At 38.9% G+C, this 21,816-nt stretch overlaps 2 protein-coding genes across 7 annotated transcripts in view; both read right to left on the bottom strand.

Moving 5' to 3' along the window:
• Positions 1-6,395, bottom strand: part of LOC132155827 (CMP-N-acetylneuraminate-beta-galactosamide-alpha-2,3-sialyltransferase 4-like) — a 38,997-nt gene extending 32,602 nt beyond the window's left edge. For 4 of the 6 annotated variants that reach the window (XM_059564540.1, XM_059564541.1, XM_059564538.1 and 1 more), the window contains exon 1: positions 6,069-6,395. The gene's annotated coding sequence lies outside the window, so the exon portion shown is untranslated. The remainder of the gene's footprint in view (positions 1-6,068) is intronic. The other 2 variants (XM_059564542.1, XM_059564543.1) reach the window with 2 other exon arrangements.
• A 2,776-nt stretch (positions 6,396-9,171) lies between these two features.
• LOC132155826 (toll/interleukin-1 receptor domain-containing adapter protein-like) lies at positions 9,172-17,643 on the bottom strand. The gene is made up of 4 exons (XM_059564537.1): positions 17,596-17,643; positions 17,274-17,331; positions 11,228-11,764; positions 9,172-9,398 (listed from the first exon to the last, which is right to left on the bottom strand). Exons 2-4 carry the CDS (start codon positions 17,302-17,304, stop codon positions 9,340-9,342), a joined length of 627 nt encoding a protein of 208 aa, XP_059420520.1. The 5' UTR covers positions 17,305-17,331; positions 17,596-17,643; the 3' UTR covers positions 9,172-9,339.
• Between the last annotated feature and the right edge of the window lie 4,173 nt (positions 17,644-21,816).

The following is a 21,816-nucleotide window of genomic DNA, read 5'->3' as shown; positions in this document are numbered from 1 at the left end:
AAAGAAAAAAAAAGTGAACAAAGAAAAAACGTAAAGCAACCTGCAGCAATTAGGCTAGAACTTAGCCTACACTTAACTTTGAAACTTTTAAACTGTCAGCAAATCTTTTTTGCTTTTTTTCTATTGTTTTACATGTTCTTGTTAAGAAATACGGGAATGTAAACATGATCGGGGGAAAGTTGGCTCCTTAGTCTGTTAACAATAAGGTCGGGCGCAGAGAAAACGTGCTCTGACGGCACAGACGTTGTCGGGACTCACAAATAACGGAAAATAAGTTTAGTGAAGCGCTTCGTGTTTTTGTTTCACCACTGAATGGGATCCTCATCTGGTGGAATACATGGCTCCAGTAAGAACTGTTCCCACTCGTCTCGGCTGGACTCTCTGTAATCATCGCTGGAGAACTGGCTCAGCCTTTTCCAACGAGTGGGCATTGCATCATCTTCATCGTGGCGACTGCATCCGCACCACTCGCATCAAGGAAAATGTTCTGATAATGTTCAAAAAAGTTTTTTTTTTTCTTACTTCTCTCATGTTTTCATTGAGAAACCTGAGATGTTTGTGATGAAGGTCTAGGCCAGACGCGAGAAGATGAGTTTCACTGCATTCTCCAAGTTAGCGGTGTTTATTCGTTGCTTGAGAGATGCTGCAACAATGTTCTTGAATTTGGTCACTTTCTGTGATTCTCCACGGCATATTTGAAGTACTGTAGAAGACCGCAGTTCTTAGGGGCCGTTCACTTATCGCGTCTTTTGTGCGCTCAAGTTCGTTATTTCCAATGTAGGCGCGTGGTATGCGCGCTCATAATGGAAGCGACGCGGTCTTGATGCTCACGCGGTGCGACGCGGTCCCGTTTTTTTCAGGCGCGTCCGCACAGCATCGAGTTAAAAACATCTCAACTTTTCAGAATGCCAGAAGCGCACCGCAGGTCATGTGACAAGAACTAAACATTCAGCTTCATCCTTTCCCGTAACAACGTTGAAAGCTCAGCCAAGATGAAGGAACAGCTGATCATAGCTGTATATGGATTGCCATTTTGAAATAAATTTAGTAGCAGAGCTACTGAAAGCGATTTTTTGTGCTGCAAATCCATTTATCCTTTGCTGAAATTTCCACGTCTTCATGGAGAGAGCGCGTCATTGTTGGTTAGCAACGGCAGACGCCTCAGGAGCGCCTAGAAAGCGGCGCGCCTAGCATTTTCCACGCGTTTTTAGGCGCGATATGTGAACGGCCCCTTATTCATTCATTAATTATTTTTTGCTTGCATACATCTTCAAATATGCCGTGGAGAATCACAGAAAGTGACCAAATTAGGTTTTATTGTGATTTGTTTTTTTGTTTTTTTTGCGAAATTTGAATATCATTTTTATATATCGAATAATTAGAGAAGAACGAATATTCGATTGTTCGACTATCCGTGCACACCCCTAATATATATATATATATATATATATATATATATAAATATATATATATTTATGTATTTATATATATACACATGGTTTCTTCCACTTTCTCAGACATATGTGGTTATAATTGGATGGTATGGCAACTATCAGTAATAGTAAATCACTTTTGATTATATCTGATGGCTGGATTACTGATTTTTAATTCTGCTATTCCATAATTCCCCAATGTTTCTCATATAGCCTCTCTCACTAGGTTTCACCAGTTCGAGCATGAATCCAGGGTTGGGCCAATAAACGATGCCATCACCCTTTACGATGGCTGACAGACACCACGATCTTAAACTAACATCTTTTCAGGCTTGCTGGTTCAAATTGTGCTCAACACATACTCATCTGCTATATGGCCTGAATATATATATATATACATATATAGTGGCGGCTGCCAATTCTCTCGGGGGGGTAATAGGATAGCTCCCCCATTCAACTGATAAATAAACTGCTAGTTAAAGATGTAAAGGAAACTGAATGACTATAGTATTAATAAAAAATAAACTGACTCTAACAATCCATCTCTTGCTCTCCTTATGTTTCTATATATGTGTTAACACAATTCAGCAGCAAATGAAGACTGAAGCCAGGATGTGGTTTTCCAAAAAATGTTACCTCAGGTTTAGTTTAATAAGAAATAAATGAAGTCACATAAATCACTATTTACACAACTCACTTAAATTACACTGCTCATTTACAAAATGATTCACTTATATCACATTGCTCCCTCACATTACACTGCTTACTTGCTCAGTTATATTACAGAACACCAGTGTGATGTCTGCCACGCTCAACGGATGGAAAAAAATGCAGAGGTAGCAGAATAAAGCGTTAGCTACTTCGCAGCTTGCTAGCCATTTTTTCCACTCAAACCACTTCCTTGAAAATCTATATGACTTAAATATAAATTTATATGACTGCACGTTCTCTGTAGATACTTTGTTTGATGTTGAAATTTGGTCTTGGTGGTCTTAATTCTTTAATTGCAAATTTATCCTTATTGATTCGATGACTGAATGGTATTTCTTTCTTGATCTGTGCTGAGGAAACGTTCGCCATGATTTCGATTAAGCTCAGCTGACGACTGAATAGCTGTCCCCGTCTCACTGTTTTTTTTTCACATTTGATAAAGACATTAAAGTAGTTTTACATTGTTTTCTTGTTGTTAAAATTGAAAATAGTTTTAAATATTATTGGATGTCACTGTTCCCACCAATCCTTGCACAAGTTAAGGTTATGCATGATGACGAAAGCACGTTAGTGTGAGCCCTCCTGGAACTCATAGAGACTGCATTGCACTTGAAAAAAAAATAAATTATTAAATGTTAAATACTACTATATATATATATATATATATATATATATATATACATACATACATACATACATACATACATACAAACATAGATATATATATATACTGTACAGTATATGGCTCAAAGATGAAAAAGAGTTTCCAAGTATCAAAACAATAAAAGTTTAATACAGCTTAAATTTTGCCAAGATTTACAGACAAAAATGTCATTCAGTGCAACAATAATTTGTATACAAATAATAATAATGATTCAAACAACTCGATTTTGCCAATTTGTCAGCAATACATTTTTAACAATTTAATACAATTTAGTATGTCAGAATGTTTTAGTTTTTTTTTTTACATAACTGTTGTTGATGGAACATTATTTCACCCATATTTTGACATTAAAGATGACACTTTACTTCCATTGAATATGCTTTCTTTGTATATAATATCACTTTGTAAATTTAATTTGATGCGGACATCAGAAGGGACGTCTCGTCTTTAATATATACTGTATATATATTATTTTTATGCTTTTTTTCCTGGCAGTCTCACTCGAGCCATGCCAACACGAGGTTAATGTTGTGCAGCTGAATCATTCCAAATGTGTGGAAACTTGATGTAATGTAACTGGATGTAATGAGCCATGACAAAAGGATTGTTTTCACGGAGTTATCCGAACAAATCACCAACAGTATGCTATCAATAAACACAACTTCTAAAACCATGTGAACACCGCTGCTCCGGGAGAGAACGGCACATTTTCTGACTGTGCAATGAGCATGTGAACAACTCTAAAAAAAGACACAACTCCTCTAAAGTGCACATAACCTGGCAAGCAATAAGCAGCAAGAATGGCTGAGAGAGAAAGAGGAAATAAACAACCATACAATGCAACGTAATTTTAACATGCATTGAAATTAATTTACCTGCAGTTAAACAGTAAATTTTTTTTTAAATACATATGATTGATGGCATGAAAATAACTATGAGCTGTTTTAAATACACAGCTCCTCTGTTTACCCAGTTGTCTCCCAGCATGCTCAGCATAAAATACCCTTCTCTGAAACACTTGATGCTAAGTGAGAACCACACACATTTGACATTAACAAGAAAACACCACAGGATGGGAACAGTCAAAGTGTAAATGAATTATAAATGAAAGGTACTTGCTGCCAGTTGATTAGTTCATGAATCAGTCTGAATGAACAATATAATGGCGTTAATGGGAAGCATAATTAAAAAAAAATAAGTAAACAACTCATAGACTTAGATAGATATTACCACTTTGTTACATCAAAATAAGACTTAAAAGGGCCTGAAAATATTATCTGTGCAAGTTATTATTGCGTAATTGTAACACGTGGTGTCTTAGGAAGAAGGGAGCGCAACTGAAATCCAAAAAAGGGGGGTTTTAATGATGAAGGTGGACAAAACATACAAAATCAGTGACTGCTTTAACAACGATATTTCACATACAGCTACTTTAACGAAAGACAACCTGGAACCAAACAGAAGGGGTTTATAAAACACAGGGTAAGTTAATTAACCTAACAAGAAAAGGAAAAGTGACCAAATAAGGAAAAAACTCAAAAACAGGAGAACGGCAGTCCCTGATTGTGACAGTATTCAGCTTGGTGAAATTTAAAGTAAATCTGTGACTAATATTCACAGAACTTTGATGACTGATGATCCGAAAAGAATAGCTGAACATAAGTTCACAGACAAAATGTATTGTTTAAATGGCTATTGTCTTAAAGGTAAATTGCTTAAAAACTTGGATTACATCGTTAATGTAAAAATATATCAAATAGATTAGCTTTTTCTGATAGTGTAAGTGATGTTTATTTAATCAAGAAAATGTGACTGGGAAATGAATTTACATTTGATTTATTTTTATTTTTATTAATTTACTTGCATGTCAAGTGACTGCTAACTGACACATGACGAACATGAACAAATGAACGTGTCGTTAAATTACTGAAACACGGACCTAAAATCTCAAGGAATTATTTTACATCTAAAGGGTTTGACTAACAAAGAAAGTTTGGGAACCTCAGTCTTTGAGGAAAAATATTTTACAAAATTTAATAATAATAATAAAATCAATAGCAATATGAGTCATTTAGTCGTATCAGATGGTGTTAACATACAGTACATGTGGCTGTTAATGATGTGGAAATTTTACAAAGTAATTTGCAAATAAGAATGGGAAGTTGATAGTGTTCATATCTTCTGGCTCATCCTGAGAAGAAGCTCTCTCTAAACTGCCACACTACTATCTCGCAATGCCATGCACAGCTTGACCCTTTTATCAGCGGGACCAAAAACAAACGTTGCTATGAACCGCTGACGCTGATTTATCATGAGCAAACCAAAACCCCAAATGCATCAAGTAAGCACGACATTAAGTGGAGGATTAATCGCAGCAATGTTCAAATCTCACAATGCACGTACTGTATTTGTGAACGGCAAAACAAGGGTTATTACACCTTAATGCAACACATAGGTCTGAGACTCATGCATATGTCTGTCGTTTTGTAAATAAAAACACATCACATGTACCTCTGGTTCTTCTGCCACACATAGATGAAGCTAAATAAGTCGATAAAAGTGTTCAAAGGAAGACCCACCTCAAACACCCTGTCTCATATCCTCACCACAAATGCATTAGCGTGCAATGGCCTTTCAAAACATTGATAAAAACTGTGTAATGCAATCAAAAGTGCCTTTAAAAGCTTGAGTGAATTGCTAATCATCATGTAGCGTTGATATGTTCTGGCCATCTTATCCAGACGTGTATGATGCAGTCAGACCTTCATACTTTCATAAGAGTATGAGAGGAGAGAAGTGTAGTGTAAGACTGACGGTCAAACTTCTCATAGTTTATTAACTAGACTAAAAAAGTGCTATATGTGTATAGCCACTGTTTCCTTGATCAACCGTTTTATCAAAGCTTCACTGGTTTGCTGGTTTACCAGACTGGTCTCAGCTGGTTCTGAAGGGCTCTGGATGTCAGTAACACAGCTAAAGCCAAACTAACTAGAATTTCATCACCACCAAAAAAGTCTTAGCTATTGCACAACTGGCAACAAGAAGCTTAGATCTGAATGTTCTCACCCGACAGAAACGCCACAGTTCTTCAAGAAAGATCAGAGGTTAACAAAGTTAAGGGAACAGAATACTAAGAAATCATGCATGCGTTATTTTCGAATGCAATGTAAACGATCTCAAATCTCCCTACATAGACAACATGTTCGGGCATCCTCAGCATTGAGAAGGCAGCGCATTAGGTTTACTGGATTGAGACTTACCAGGGTGCACGTATCTAGATACAGTTTAAAATCACAAAGATCGTCCGTGAAGTGACTGTCCGGAAAGCCCCTCCCTCTCTCCCCAGATCAAGCGCGCGGTACACTCACATCCTACGAGCAAAGTTGCGCTGTGAAGTGCGCGCGGGCGTCTTCTCTTCAGATGGGAGGCGCCGTTACATTAGTTCACTACTCAGCGTCTCCTTCAAACGCCCAGAACGGAACTGAAACAGTCTCAGTAGCATTAGTGTCGTTCGAGAGGTTGTTCTAGTGGGGTCACATCACTGTACAGCACAGAGTGCGCCCGCTGAAGACCGACTGCCCGACGGCGCATGCGCAGACAGGACGGACTGAGAGGGGTCGTGTAGGAAAGTTCCGCCGCTCGTGTCATGATGATGCTGAAAACTAGCGCATTTATTCATCACGTGTTCTTATCCGCACGTTTTTGTTTTATGAATCGTTTTACGCCTCTTTGTAGGTTTCGTTGTGTCAACTTGCCCCTGTTAAACGGCTTTCATCCTGGGCAGAACTTTTAAAAAAGTGATTTAAAGATACATTTTGACAAATAAACCTTCTCTGCGAGATAACAGTGTAACAGCACAGAGCTGCTAATAAAACAAGAATTAATTAATGTATAAATAAATGCATAGGCTAGATACATAAATATATAAATGTAAGATAAGAAAAAATAGAGAAAGTGAGAAAAAGAGAGAGAACGAGAGAAGGTGGGTGTGTACCTTAGTAACAAACAAAGTATCAATCCTGGTCCGCTCCTGTTTGAAGAAACCACAACTAATACATTTCTTAGAAAGAAAAAAATACACCCTGTTTTAGGGAAATGATCCTGCACAGACTGGTGGAGAAATTTGAATTGTTTCCATCACACATTCTTGTAGCAGAGCCAGAGTCGGGCTTTGAAATCAGGAGGCAAAGTCCTTTCTTCATTTGTTTTTTTAAATCTTATATCTGTTTGTGTTCCAGTCACACTGACACTGTGTTGACACATTTTCCAGGTTAATAAATAAATATCATTACTTGCTATTTTATAAGCACTGTTGGACCTCAATAAAACAAGGTTTTTCTTCAGCAAATTCAGTATCTGATGCAGTGACTCATGAGAACAAATTCCAAAGCAGTGTGTTTTCACTGGTAAAGATTAATATGAATAGACACGACAGCATCTACATTTTTTTTGATACGAAAACAATAAATTGAAAGAGTTTCAGAGATGAAGAGTTTGCCTGTACTGCAGCTAACAGTGCCAAAGACTTTTCTTTTTTTTTCGAGAACCTGAGTGTAAATCCATCTCAAGCTCTCTCTGATTTTATTATCGTGTCCTAATTAAACATCCACTGACCATTATGCATGGACTGAAACTCATTATTTCTATCGTGAACCATGAAGAAGTGAACTGCGCAACCTTTCTTGGAAGCCAGTCTTAAAGGAATAGTTCACCCAGAAATGATCATTTGCTGAAGATTAGGCCATCCAAGATCAGGATTAGTTTGTTTCTTCATCAGGTTTGGAGAAATGTAACATTGCATCTTCAGTGTGTCATCAATGGATGCTCTGCAGTGAATGGGTGCCGTCAGAATGAGAGTCCCAACAGCTGATAAAAGCATCACAATAATCTGAGCGGTTCATGAGTTACAACGCTGAAACTGAAACTCTTTCACTTTGTTTTCATTTAAAAATAAATGTACTGCAGTGACTGTTTATATTAATCATAGACCTTTGAAAACAATGACAACAGCTTTGGAATCTGTTCTGCATTTGAGTACAGTTTCAGAAAATGTCCATTTTGGGGGGCATTCCCTTAAAAAGGAACAGTTCAAACAAAACAAAACAGTTCAATATACTGTATATGAAGTCAAGAAACAAAACAAGCATTATATCAGTCTCTTTTAGAGAAAGCTTATATTTAAATGCAATATAATCTTACTTAATCCCCCATCAAACCATCTCTAATGCACATCATGCACATACTTTAGCAGCTGAATGACAAATGAAAGTCTACAGCGTTTTACAATGATTCCAATCAGAGTAAAAAAAGAGTGATTGGCATCTCTAACTGTGGCTTAAGACCTTTCTGAAACATATTCAACCACAGATGACAAGCAGAAAACCAATCCTGAGTTCTCAGTGGTTAATGATATTTGCATATGAGATATGCTACGTACATACTGAGGTGAATCTTCATTATATGCATTATAGTACATTCAGGTAAAGTCATTTATACCTGCAGCTGCTCCAATTAGCTTCTGTGCACATGTCTATATGAGTGTGTGTATGTGAGGGAGAATCGTTTTAAAATAATATTTTGTTGGGTATATTACATAAACCCTTCTTCTAATCTGACTTTGACCTAAAATCAGAAAGGGAAACATATGGCTCAGCACATTTGAGCTCATATATTTTGACTTTTCTTTTGCAATCTCGGTCACTTGATTTATGTCACACAATATAAATATCTTCATAAAAGTCTGGGTTGACACCCTCACTATGGAAAACAAGAGGATGATATCATATTTCAACAAAACAATCAGTGCAATAACCTCATAAACATCACTGATAATAATAAGAGTTTACACACACCAGTTCAAGTGGCACAAATAAAGAGTATCATATCAGTAACAGATTATTCTTATTTTTTTAAATGAATACTTTTAATCAGCAAGGACACGTTAAACTGAATAAAAGTGTCTGTAAGCTGTTCTTTCTATTCATTAAATCAAACTTTAAGACAAAATGCATCACAGTTTCCACATCAACACTCATAATAATAAGAAATGTGACACTGAAGACTGGAGTAATCATGCTGAAAATACAGCGTTGTGTCACAAGAATAAATTACATCTGAAAATATAATACATTCGAAAACAGTTATTTTACATTGTAATAATATTTCACAATATTGCAATTTTACTGTATTTTTTGGCAAATAAATGCAGATTTGGTGAGCAGAAGTCTTTGGAAAATATGTTACTGTTGCCAAACATTTAAATGGTAGTGTGTTTGTATATTGTATATATATATATATATATATATGGCATTACTTCTTTTCTGAAGAAACTCAAAAGAAACTCATACAGGTTTGGAAAAACCTGAGGGTGAGTAAACGATGAAAGAATTTTCCTTTTTTTTTTTGACATTATTCATCTTTAATTTTAATTTTGAGATCTCTGAGACATTAGACGGAGAGAACTACGATGCAGCTTGGAAGTGAAGAATCTTGTCATTGCAGTCAATACAGTTAATGAATGCTGATCTGTTCTTAGCCGTCAGAATGAGACGCACTGCTGGACTTGTCCTTCTCAGACATGTCCTTCAAATCTGTAAAAGAAAAAAAAAAAAGAAGGAGAAACGTTGTTGAGAATCTATAATTTGTTTCCAGACATAACAAAACATCTACCAAAATCAGTGTGAGAAAGTTTGAAATATAAACATTCCCGTCTGGTTTACAGAAAAAAGGCTTTATCTCTGTTTCATGGAAGAAGTTTTTTCGGCTGCAAAAAAGCCAGAAGAGTAAAGCACTTTTTTCACAGTGCTGTATTAAAGAGAACAGAAACCGGAGGCAAGCATGATATTTTAGACGGTGAAACTTCCAGTAAGTGACCAATTATTCAAATTGCAGACACAAAGCTATTCTATGACTCCAGACCAGACTTGAAAAGTTGCACAAGTTACATCATTTTTTAAAAATAGAAATTGTAAATTTTTTGTCCCGTTTGGACCTTGAGTGCATCACTTTCAGTTTCATCACACAGAGGTGGACATCCTCCTTTTGTGTTTCACACAACATTTTATTGTAGTTTGATGTAACTTTTTGCTTTGGTGAGATTTGTTGGGCTACTTGATTTATTTACTTTATACTTTTTCTTATTATTATTATTTCATTTATTCTCATCTTGTCTAGAGCTTGTCTAGTTTTGCAAAACACTTGTAATAAAGAGCATTCGTGATCACTATAACCTCAAATCATCTTTCACTGCATGCAAAAGAGCATCCAGGACAAATGATTTATTACGAGTTTTCTTTTGTGTTCTATGGAAATAAAATCTCATGAAGGTTTGCAACATGGGATTGAGTGAATGATTTTAAATGCATGTGAAAATTTCCATGTGGATTACAGAGTTTTAAAATAAACTAATACACGTAATGTGATGCATATTTGTCAGTACATACATAATAAGTTATTAACTATTTTTATTTAACAACTGTGGCTAGAGGAGCAAACAACAGCCACAGTGGGGGTGGCGTCAGGCCTCGGAGAGGCTTTTATAACCAAAACAGGGAATATAGTGTCCAAAATAAACAGGGGATCAGGTGTCCTCGTGGTGCCACAGGGTATGTGAAGGGCAGGTACGTTCAGGAAAAAAGGGTCCAGCATATTGCAGATACTCGGATGTAAACAACAGCACTGATTGCATGGTTAATGAAGATGTTGTTCTATTCTATTCAGTCTATGCTCCAAAACTTTGGAATACACTACCTTTACCTATTAGAGCTTCTCCTACATTAAGCCTTTTTAAAGTATCAATTAAAACCTACCTCTTTTCTCAGGCGTATTCTTGATTTGGGTTTATCTTATGTATCTCTTAAATGCTAATGCTAAATGCTATTTTTAAAATTGTGTTTAAATTATCTTGTTATGATTGGACTGAATACCTTCCAGCCCTGTTTTATTTGTGTGTACGTGCTCTGCTTGTGAAGCACTCTGGTCAACATTCTCGTTGTTTTAATAGAGCTATATAAATAAATTTGACCTTGACCTATTCACTTATGATGTCTAAACCACAGAAAGAAAGAAAAAATGTGTGGAAGCTGTTAAATCATATAGAGAAGGACCTGGTTGGTAGAAAAGGGTCCAATATTTTGACAAACTAAAGTTAATAGGTGGGTAAAATCTGTACGAGCTGGCTCCTATAATACAATAATAATAAATATAGCATCATCAACTAAATAGGCAGTCGTGGCCTAATGCTTAGAGAGTCAGACTTGTATAATTGACAGTACAACTGTATAGTCGATGATAATTGATCATTTTATGCCATTTATTTTAGAATAAAAGGCATAGTTTATGTTCATTCCCGCCAATATGGCCGACTTCCGGATTGATGACATGTCGTGGAAACACTCTATACTACATACAAAATACTCACAATGAAGTACCGCCTTGTAGACTAGAGTGTAGCCGAACTCTTTGTTCGTGTTCAGATCCACAGTAAAAAGGAAGCGCAGTTCGGGTGGGAGCTGTGATCTGGGCATGTTCACTAGAGCCGGGATGATCCTCTGTGACATGGGCCCTTCAGACAGAACCTGGTGCATCTGATACGAGCACCAGTCATCCTTCACAAAGTTGGGAGTGAGGAGTAACAGCCAGCAGTGACTGTCCTGCACGGCCTGGAGCAGCTCAGTGGACACAGCGCCTCCTGCGGGACAGTCCCGCTCCTGCAGGTAACAGCGCAGGCCGTTAGACGGTGCTTCAAGGAAAGAGGCCAGACTCTGTGCTAGATCACTGTCCTCATCGTTGTGACACACGAAGACGTCAAATCTGAGAGAGGAGCGGAAAGAGGAGGAGAGCACGGAGGGCAGGGGCTGATCTGAGATGGAGTAAGAGGAGGACGCCTGAGAACATTTACTGGGTTTGACTTGCTCCAAATCATTTCTTTGTTTTCCAAAGTGCTGACGAAACCAGCCTGATGATGCAAAGAAATATAATGTTATTCAGTTAAAGAGTTAATATACACAGAAGCATTCGTTGCACAAATGGACACATTTTTAATGGAACAGAACTAAATGCGCATCAGTATAAAGCACTATAGATCTAAACATTAATTGTCATACGGTATACACTACACCGCATTTAATTATTGCATCTCAGCATAGTTTCTTTATCACATATTATTAAACAATTTATGATGAGATTATTACAATTTTTTACATTATTTAACTAAAGCACTTCAACAAAACCTGGTTTATCTGAGTTTTAAATTGAAATTAGTACTTTAAAATGCACATTTTGACAAAAAAAGTATGCATTTATGTACATATATATATAAACAAATATATTATTAATATATATGTTGCCCTGTGACATAACCTGGTTTCTAAGTTTTAAATCTGAATATATTGTTACGTTTTATTTATTATTTTACATTATTTTAGAAGTATGTGTATTTTTTTCAATTATATTTTTACTAAACATTTAAACTTCACACACACACACACACACACACACACACACACACACACACATGCAAACATGCAGTACTGTGCAAAAGTCTTAGACCATTGGTATTTTCACCAACAAAAAAAAATGGTTATATCAGTTTACATTTCCGAACATTTCTTTTGCCATTTATTGTAATAATCAAGTGAGATGTTTGTCTGACAGCAGCCAGTGCTTCACACAGAGATCTGTGATCTGATCTCAGCATCATCCGGTCCTTCTGCGATTACAAGAAGAAACATGAAAAACTCAGACTAAATCCAGAAGAATTGAGCAACATCTCCAAAAACACTTGAAGAAACCTTCCTGCAAAGCTGTGAGAAGTTTTAGACACAAAATACTGTAAAGTGAGAATACTTTAAAAAATAATGTCACAAATAGATTTTATTTATTCATTAATCTCTATTAAGTAAATCAAATCAACATTTGGTGTGAGGTCCGAGGTACACATATGCATAGTTCTCAGGGAGCTTTGCAGAAGGGTTTCTTCATGCATCTTGGAGACGTTGCTAAATTCTTCTCGATTTAGTCTGTCTCAGTTTAATCTGTTTCTTCAAGTAATGCCATTTAAAATCAGATTTTACTTTTTTTTAAACCCACTGCACATATACTGTTTGCCCTGAAGCTTTACTGTAATGCTTATATTGTTGTACTGATGTCATATTGTGTCCCTTAAAGCTCTGCGTGTCACGGTTCATGAATTGGCTGTCTCATTCTGATGTGTCTGCGTGAGTGTTATTGTGTGGGTGTGGTTACTCATTGTGTTGATTAGTGTCACCAGCTGTCATTCATTTCAAGTTCCTTTATATCCCCAGTAATTTCCCTCTCATGTTGTCAGATCGTTGTGGTTGTTCCTCGGTGTGTGTCCTGTTCTCGCGTTTCGTCTGCAAGGTTCTTCGTCTGGATTTCGTCAGTTCTTCGTCTCGTCTGGATTTCGTCAGTTCTTTGTGTTGTCTGGATGTTCCACGGTTCCTGGGTTTTCGGAAGCACGCTATCACCTCACAACCACCGGATCGCCATCTCGTCCCTGCTTCAGTTACCACCTGAGTGTTTGTCCCCGACCTGTGTCTGTTCATCTGACCAGTCATTTAATAAACTGATATTACTTGCATCTTGCATCCTCCTGTTATTTCCTGACAGAACGATCTGACCACACCATGGATGCAGCAAGAAACATCGCAGCTTAAGGACTTCATCGCTCACAGCATCTCAGTTATGGATCAACAAGAGGAGAATATATCGGGCACAGGTCGTGCGGTGCAAGCACTCGTGAAGCAAGTTCACCCAACAGGTACTACTTCTACAGACTCCCACTGCGCCCCCCACGCCGCCTGTTCCCCCACCACCAACGCCCGTGGCAGCAGAGGGACCGGAGCCACGCCTACCCACACAGAGGGATATTCCGGTGAGCCTGAATTTTGCAGAGCGTTCCTCACGAGATGTTCCATGCATTTCGCCTTACAGCCACGCACTTTCCAAAGCGAACAGACAAAGGTGGCCTTTGTATTGACCCTGCTGTCAGGGAGAGCAGCGCTTTGGGGTACGGCGGTGTGGGAGAATGGAGACAACTGCTGCACCTCGTTCCAGGCACTCTCCGAAGAGATGAGGAGAGTGTTCGATCGTGCAGTGGCAGGTAAGGAGGCGGCCAGATTACTTGCCGAACTGCGACAGGGAGAAGGCTTGGTGGCGGACTTTTCCATTCGGTTCCGCACCTTGGCCGCAGAGTGCCGTTGGAACGAGGAAGCGCAGTGGGATATGTTCCTGCATGGGCTGGCTGATCGCGTTCATTAGGAGATGCCATGGACTTACCAGAGATGCTGAACGGACTGATAGAACTCGCTCTGAGAGTTGACGCTCGTCTGAATCTCGTGACCAGGTTGATGCGCTGCAGCCGTCCACAGCCTAGCACGGAGGACCACCAGCCCGGTGGTACGAGCGCGGTCAGCCCCGCATTCGACCACGAACCCATGCAGGTGGGGAGAGCTCGGCTTTCCCGGGAGGAGAGGGAGAGGTGGAGATCCCAAGGACTTTGTCTATAAGAGCAGGCCCGGTAGTAAGTATGAGGCTACTATCGGATGGGATCTCCGCTGAGAAGACCTCATCACCACCATCGACCCTCCTTCCGGTAAGACTGAGATGGCGAACGTCGACGCACTGCACCAACGCACTTCTGGATTCGGGAGCGGAGGGAAATTTCATGGACTTCAAACTGGCTATTAAACTTCAGATCCCCATCACTCCTCTCTCAGACCATATCACCGTCAACGCACTCAATGGTCAAGAACTTCCCCGGATTACACATTCCACTGAAAGTATCACCCTCATCACCTCTGGCAATCACACAGAAATCATCTCATTTCTACTCATGGACTCACCACTTGCACCAGTGGTTTTGTGACACCCGTGGCTTTCCAAACACAACCCCCGGGTCGACTAGTGCACTAACACTATTTCCACATGGATTAACCACTGTCATGAATCCTGTTTAGTGTCTGCCTGTCCCTCTGTGTCTGGTTCTGTGTTTCAGAGTAAGGCAGCGGATATGTCTAAAGTGCCCGCAGAGTACCTCGACCTGAAGGAGGAGTTCAGTAAGTCCTGTGCTGCTTCTCTCCCTCCGCATCGTTCCTATGACTGTGCGATAGATCTACTGCCAGGTAAGACTCCACCTAAGTGCAAACTTTACTCCCTTTCTGTTCTCGAGAGGGAGGCCATGGAGAAATATATTTCTGATTCTCTGGCCTCTGGGTTCATCCAGCCTTCCTCTTCTCCTGCGGGGGCGGGGGTTCTTTTTCGTTGGGAAGAAGGATGGTTCTCTGCGACCTTGCACTGACTATCGAGAGCATCACAGTAAAGAATTCTTATCATTTGCCGTTGATGTCTTCAGCTTTCGAGAGGTTGCAGGGAGCATCCATTTTCACGAAACTGAACTTGCGCAATGCATATCATTTGGTTCGCATCAGGAAGGGGGATGAATGGAAAACCGCTTTTAATACCCCTAGGGGGCACTTTGAATATTTGGTTATGCCCTTCACACTTTCCAGGCACTCGTGAATGACGTGTTGAGAGACATGGTAGATCAATTCATATATGTTTACCCGGATGATATATTGATTTTTTCTACGTCTCTCCAGGAACACGTTCAACACGTCAGACGAGTGCTCCAGAGACTGTTAGAGAATGGGCTTTTTGTCAAGGCGGAGAAATGCTTGTTTCATGCACAGTCTGTTCCCTTCCTAGGGTACATCATCTCTTCTGAGGGAGTGCGCATGGATCCTGACAAGGTTAAGGCTGTGGTAGATTGGCCAAGTACAGATTCCCGTAAGGCCCTACAGCGGTTTCTGGGGTTTGCCAATTTTTACTGGCGTTTCATTATTCGCAACTTCAGCCAACTAGTCGCACCTCTGACTGCCTTGACCTTCCCCCGAACGACGTTCAGGTGGTCGAACACCGAGGCAGTGTTCACCAACCTCAAAAGTCGCTTCGTTTCGGCTCCCATTCTTGTCACCCCTAATCCCACACATCAGTTCATGGTGGAGGTCGACGCGTCAGAGGTGGGAGTAGGAGCAGTGCTTTCACAACGCGCTTCCTCAGACGACAAGATGCATCCCTGCGAGTTTTTTTCTCATCAACTATTGCCTGCCGAACGTAATTATGACATTGGTAACAGAGAGTTGTTAGCAGTTAAATTAGCGTTGGAGGAATGGCGTCATTGGTTAGAGGGTTCGGGGGTACCCTTTATCGTTTGGACCGATCATAAGAATCTTGAATACATCAGATCGGCTAAGAGACTCAACTCCAGGCAGGCTCTGTGGGCTCTTTTTTTCGGACGTTTTGATTTTGTTCTCTCGTGCCGCCCGGGGTCCAAAAACATCAAACCCGATGCTTTGTCTCATATTTTTGATCCATTCGAACGCCCGGTGACTCCCGAGTGTATTTTACCTGAGAAAGTTGCCATCTCCACTCTGGTATGGGAGGTCGAATCGAAGGTCAAGACAGCCTTAGAAGGGGTAACGCCTCCGCCTGGTTGCCCACCGAATCGTTTGTTTGTTCCGGAGGGGTTACGGTCTGACGTTATTCGATGGGGTCATTGCTCCAAAGTGGCTTGTCATCCAGGAGTGACTCGCACTAGTTTTCTAGTTAAACAACGATTCTGGTGGCCATTGATGGCTCGCGACATTCACGATTTTGTTTTAGCTTGCTCAGTCTGTGCCACTGGTAAGACATCTAACCAACCCCCAGATGGGCTACTTCGACCGCTGCCTGTCCCTTCGAGACTGCTTCCTACCAAGAATATTCCTCTCCGCTCTGTGTCTAACAAGTTAGCTCCTAAATTCATTGGCCTATTTCCTGTCACCAAGATTATTAGTCCGGTGACAGTCCGTATTTGGTGACCCATATTTGGTAAACCGCATTCTGGACTCAAGACGGAGGGGACGCGGATTTCAGTACTTGGTGGACTGGGAGGGTTACGGTCCGGAGGAGAGAAGTTGGGTACCTGCTAGAGACATTCTGGATCACTCCCTTATCGATGATTACAATCGACAGGTAAGGTTGTCGGGGAACGCCAGGAGGCGTTCCTAGGGGGAGGGGTACTGTCACGGTTCATGAATCGGCTGTCTCATTCTGATGTGTCTGCATCTGCGTCTATGTTGTACACTGTCTGTGTGTACTTTATGTACTGCACGTATTGTAATGTGCAATATCCTGTTTGCTCTGATAACTTGCACAGCTCAAGATTTGTCATGTAAAATTTGCACCAGTGCCTCTAGACAAAGTTGATTCTGTTTCACTATGACTATGGCTGAGTGAATGACAATAAATGCTGATTTGCCTCGGATTTTAATTCTTGCTGTCTTACTGTCAGTATCTTCTTACAGTCTTACTACCACATTAAAATGCATATTTTACATAATTGTTAACTGCTTCCTTTGTGTTTGATAGTGACAATGCAAAAAGAAACTGCAACAGAGACTCACCCGTAATGCTTCTGATGCGGTTTTCCTCCATTCTCCTCCATCCTTTCAAGGATATAAACTACAACAGGAGCATACGCAGTCAATATTTAAAAATAAATACCGTATTGCACGCTACATCTCATGTACACACAAAAGTAACTAAAAAAAACATGCACACTGCCATCTGCTTTAAGTTAATGTCGCTTCCACTTTTCCCTGGATCACTTTCACTTGTTATGTCTGGATATTAGTAGCCTACATTTGTGATTATTATGAAGTAGACTGCAAGTAAATATCATAATTCTATCATATTCAAAGCACAGAGTGAGATGTTAGAACTTACAGTTGTTTTAAGATGGAAAGAGTGTGCAGGTCGTCTGAGGGCACTCAGAAGAGCCCCAGCGAGCAAGAAGTAGTCTAGTAGACGTCTAAAAGACGTCATTCTTAGACATCCAGAAAACGTCCTCACAGGAGCCAGAATGAAAGTTTTTTTGACGTCTTTTCTGGACGTTGTTTAGACGTAAATTAAAGACGTGATAATGACGTCATTTTTAGATATCCACTAGACGTCTTTTCTGGACATTGTATAGACGTCAATTAAAGACGTGCTAACGACGTCATTCTTAGACATCCAGAAGACGTCCTCACAGGAGCCAGAATGAAAGGTTTTTTGACGTCTTTTCTGGACGTTGTTTAGACGTAAATTAAAGACGTTGTACAGACGTAGTTGTTAGACATCCAGAAGACGTCCTCACAAGAGCCAGAAAGATAGTTTTTTTGATGTCTTTTTAGGACATTATTTAGATGTCAAAAACGTGCTAAATATGTAATCTTTAGACAGCCAGAATAAAAGTTGTATTAGATGCGTTTTCTGTAGAAATGTCAAAGATGACTGTTAAAGACTCGTATTAACATGGAAATCCTATCTGGACATATTTGCAAGGATCAAAATTCAAAAAAATGTTTGCTTCAAACAGTGGCATTGAGTGAGTTAGTTCTCACTGAGAAAAACCCAGTTACTCATTGTTAATGGTTGTCGTGTCATGAAACTGCAGACAGACCATAGACCTAAATTATTTGAAAGAATATGGATTAAATTGAATATTCAATTGAATAATTGTTTAGTTTATATACTAGTCTTGCATTTTTGTATCTTATCAATATAATTGTAATAAACTGCTTACCATTTTCCTGTAAACCAAACTGATCACTCCAAGAAATCATCTAAATTTCAAAATATATTTTTATTACTAATATTTAGTAAAACTTAAAACCAGAACAGCAGTATAAATTAAAACAATAACACACTAATACTTAAAACGAGAACAGAAAGTATAAATTAACACAATAACATAATAAAACTTAAAAGTCAGAACAGTAAAGTAATAAATAAAAGTGCTATAAAATTTTGTACTATTAGCACAGTGTATTTATTTATTTATAAGCACCACCCCCGACTCTCCCAGGGGCATGTTTAAGGTGGTCCGATGCAGCCGACTTTATCTGGGCCTCTGTGGCAGCTGCATCCCATTTCATGACAGCATCTACAATCAAAGCAAAGAAATCCTGTGTAAAATAAATCAATTCAAACGCCACTGTTGTGGTTTAGCTTGCAGCAGAGATACATATTATGCTTAGATGAAAATTTGAGTAACAAATCAATTAAATGAAATAGATAACAAATTAAGTAAAATTACATCAAGCCTGATATTAAGCATTCCACACAAATTTTTTTAAAATTACCATAATATAAATTCTTACCTTTTATTGCTGAAAACAATTTCTTGTCTTCGAGACCAATTTTCTCTTTTTTGCCCTTCCCCTTCAAATTAAATAGTGTCATTAGGTGGTTGGTGAAGAGCCTAATCCAATCCAAGACAAAAATAATATGCAATTATTCCACCACACGCAGAATTGTCTTCAAATTAAAAAACAAAAAAAAACAGTGATTTTGATAGAGCATTGGCATTATACACAGCCACACTATTTTTACCTTCATCAAATCGCCTGAAAAGACACTATACAATATAACCATACAGATCTCTACATACATTAGACCTCTTAGCTGAGAAGCACATAGGGATTCATAAATTAGCCAGTGTCAGCCTTAGGCTGGCTACACAAATTGGCTGCGTCGCATGAGCCTGGCGTTTCTGTTGTGTGGCGGCTGCGTTGCATTTTCTATGTCTTTGCACACCAGAAACATGTCTGACGCTGCGCTGCTAGCCTTGTCTGTACACACGCATGTTTCCAATTGATTTACTGCAGTAGCACACTTCATGTTAAACATAAAAATATACTGATTTGATTTGAAGACAACTTTGGAAGTACTGACTTTTATTCAAGTATTTAATAAAAGTATTGCATTTTTATGTCAAAACCTAGACACTTTCAAACAACATGTAATCGCGTGAAAAATAAGCGTCGGTTCTATTTCTAGTATGCATGCGTTTTCGGTGCGGCATTCTGGGATTGGAGCCAGGCAAAGCCACGGTGCCACTGCAAATTAGCCTTAGGAAGAAATTTCTTTTGGTGTAACATACATGTTCAAAAGTTGTTTTAGTCGTACAACAGAAAACTCAGATTGGACAGATAGTCTAGCTAGCTGTATGGATTTACCCTGCAGAGATCTGAGGAGCAATTTACATAAATCGACAGAGCTTAAATTTATTTTAAAGGGGCATTCCACCCATTTGAACATTGTTTTTTATTTAAAGTGGGTCATATATGTAGTCGAAATGTAAAATAAATTTTTAATTTGGTGCCTTCGTGATCGAGGAAAGACAAAAAATAACTTCAGGACGCATTTGTATGAAAGACAACAACTCCCACAATGCACCACATTGCACAGCTCCGCAAGCCACTCCCACTAATCCAGAAAGCGCATATCTGCCTATAAGAGAAATCACTCTTCCGTCTACAAGGCTAGCTACCACCAGAGCTTGAAATTAGGGGAGAAATCCGTTATTTACCTCTTACACTTCCTCCTACAATGACGCAAAATGACGATTTTTGCGTCATTTTTAGGAGGAAGTGTAAGAGGTAAATAACGGATTTCTCCCGTTTCAGGGGAAAAAGAAAGAGTGTTGCACGACCATTCAATAGTATGACTGGGTTTCTAACAATGCAAAGCTTAATGCAAATGGGTGGAGTGTCCCTTTAAAGAAAGATAACAGACATCTGGCCGAAAAGAGTGAAATCTGGTGGAATTTCCTCTCATGCCCTCTTTTGTCCGTGAGCCCCTGTCTGTCTCTCCTTCTCCCTCTCTTAATCCTCCTGTTATTGTTGTTGGAAACCAGAAATAATGCTTTTTTATTCAACGTAGGGAATAAAACAGGGAAGTAAACCACTGCATTTTATTTTAATGACCATCCGTTTAAATAAAAGTGCATATGTCATCTCTAAGGTGGATTTGACTTACAAATTTAGCCATTTTCATAAAATATATGATATACAGTTTATCTTTTAGCACCATTTAGCCAAAAAACACCAAGATATAAAACTATCCATATTGCCAAGCCCTAGTGCACAGTCCTGCTCTTTACTTAAACCAACAACTAAACCAAACTACCAAATGAAAACAGATTGGGGATCTGTGTCTGTTAAGTTAATATGTAAATAAATACCTGTCCATCACTTTGTGCGTGCAGTCCTTCACATCTTTCCCACCCACTCTTGCCAGCTGACAAACCTATAATTAAAAAAACACATGAAAATATATTAATGGTAAAAAATTGAGAACAGGGTCCAGTTGTTTGCTGCCCTAAAAAACATCACATGTAAACCATACAAAAATCATATGTATAATCATGAAATAATTGAAAGATTTTAACTCAAATATAAAAAAAATCCCAAAACATTTTATCAGCAGGTAAATACAAAAAGCTGAAAGAATTTGCTGGATCGATATTGAAATGTATCAATATATAAGATCTCTGCTGTATTACTCTGTTGCATATATTTTCTGGCATAAAATGCGACTCAGGGTGTGTCTCCTTACAACAAAATTAGCACGCATAATCTTTCGGAAGCATATCACCCTGACTGACTTGCAGCTTGGCAAAACAAAAACTTCCAACATTTTAATTAAAAGAAATACACTACAGTTTATACAAATTTTATTATAATAAGCAAAACTTCAGTTACCTAAGACATCACCTACCACTGCAGATGTGTTCTGTACTGAAGTGAAAAGTGGAAATAAGACCTGTTTTCCGGTTAGAACGTTCGGTGTTCCGCATAGCCCCCTATTGGCATTAGTCAAGTCCTAATTAGTCAAGTTAGTGCTGGGCGGTTTGACCAAAAATTTATATCACGTTTTTTTTTTTTTTTTTTTTTTATGATGACGGTTTTCCGGTTTATGACGTTTTTTTATTTTATTTTCATGCATAGTCAGGTGTTCAATGCATTTTCTACTCATTGAGAGAGGAATTACTGCAGTAAATTGATTTAGGATGGTCTATTTTACTGTCATTAGTGAATATTGTAGAATATTTCCACACTAGTAAAACAGGTTTGCATGGCCCCAGAAAATTATGCTGTTGCTTACAAATAAGAGCCAGTC

The sequence above is a fragment of the Carassius carassius genome, chromosome 13 (genome assembly GCF_963082965.1).
Source record: "Carassius carassius chromosome 13, fCarCar2.1, whole genome shotgun sequence".
Lineage (NCBI taxonomy): Eukaryota > Metazoa > Chordata > Actinopteri > Cypriniformes > Cyprinidae > Carassius > Carassius carassius.
The sequence above is the reverse complement of the archived record's forward strand: the minus strand, read 5'-3'. Positions and strand labels throughout refer to the sequence as shown.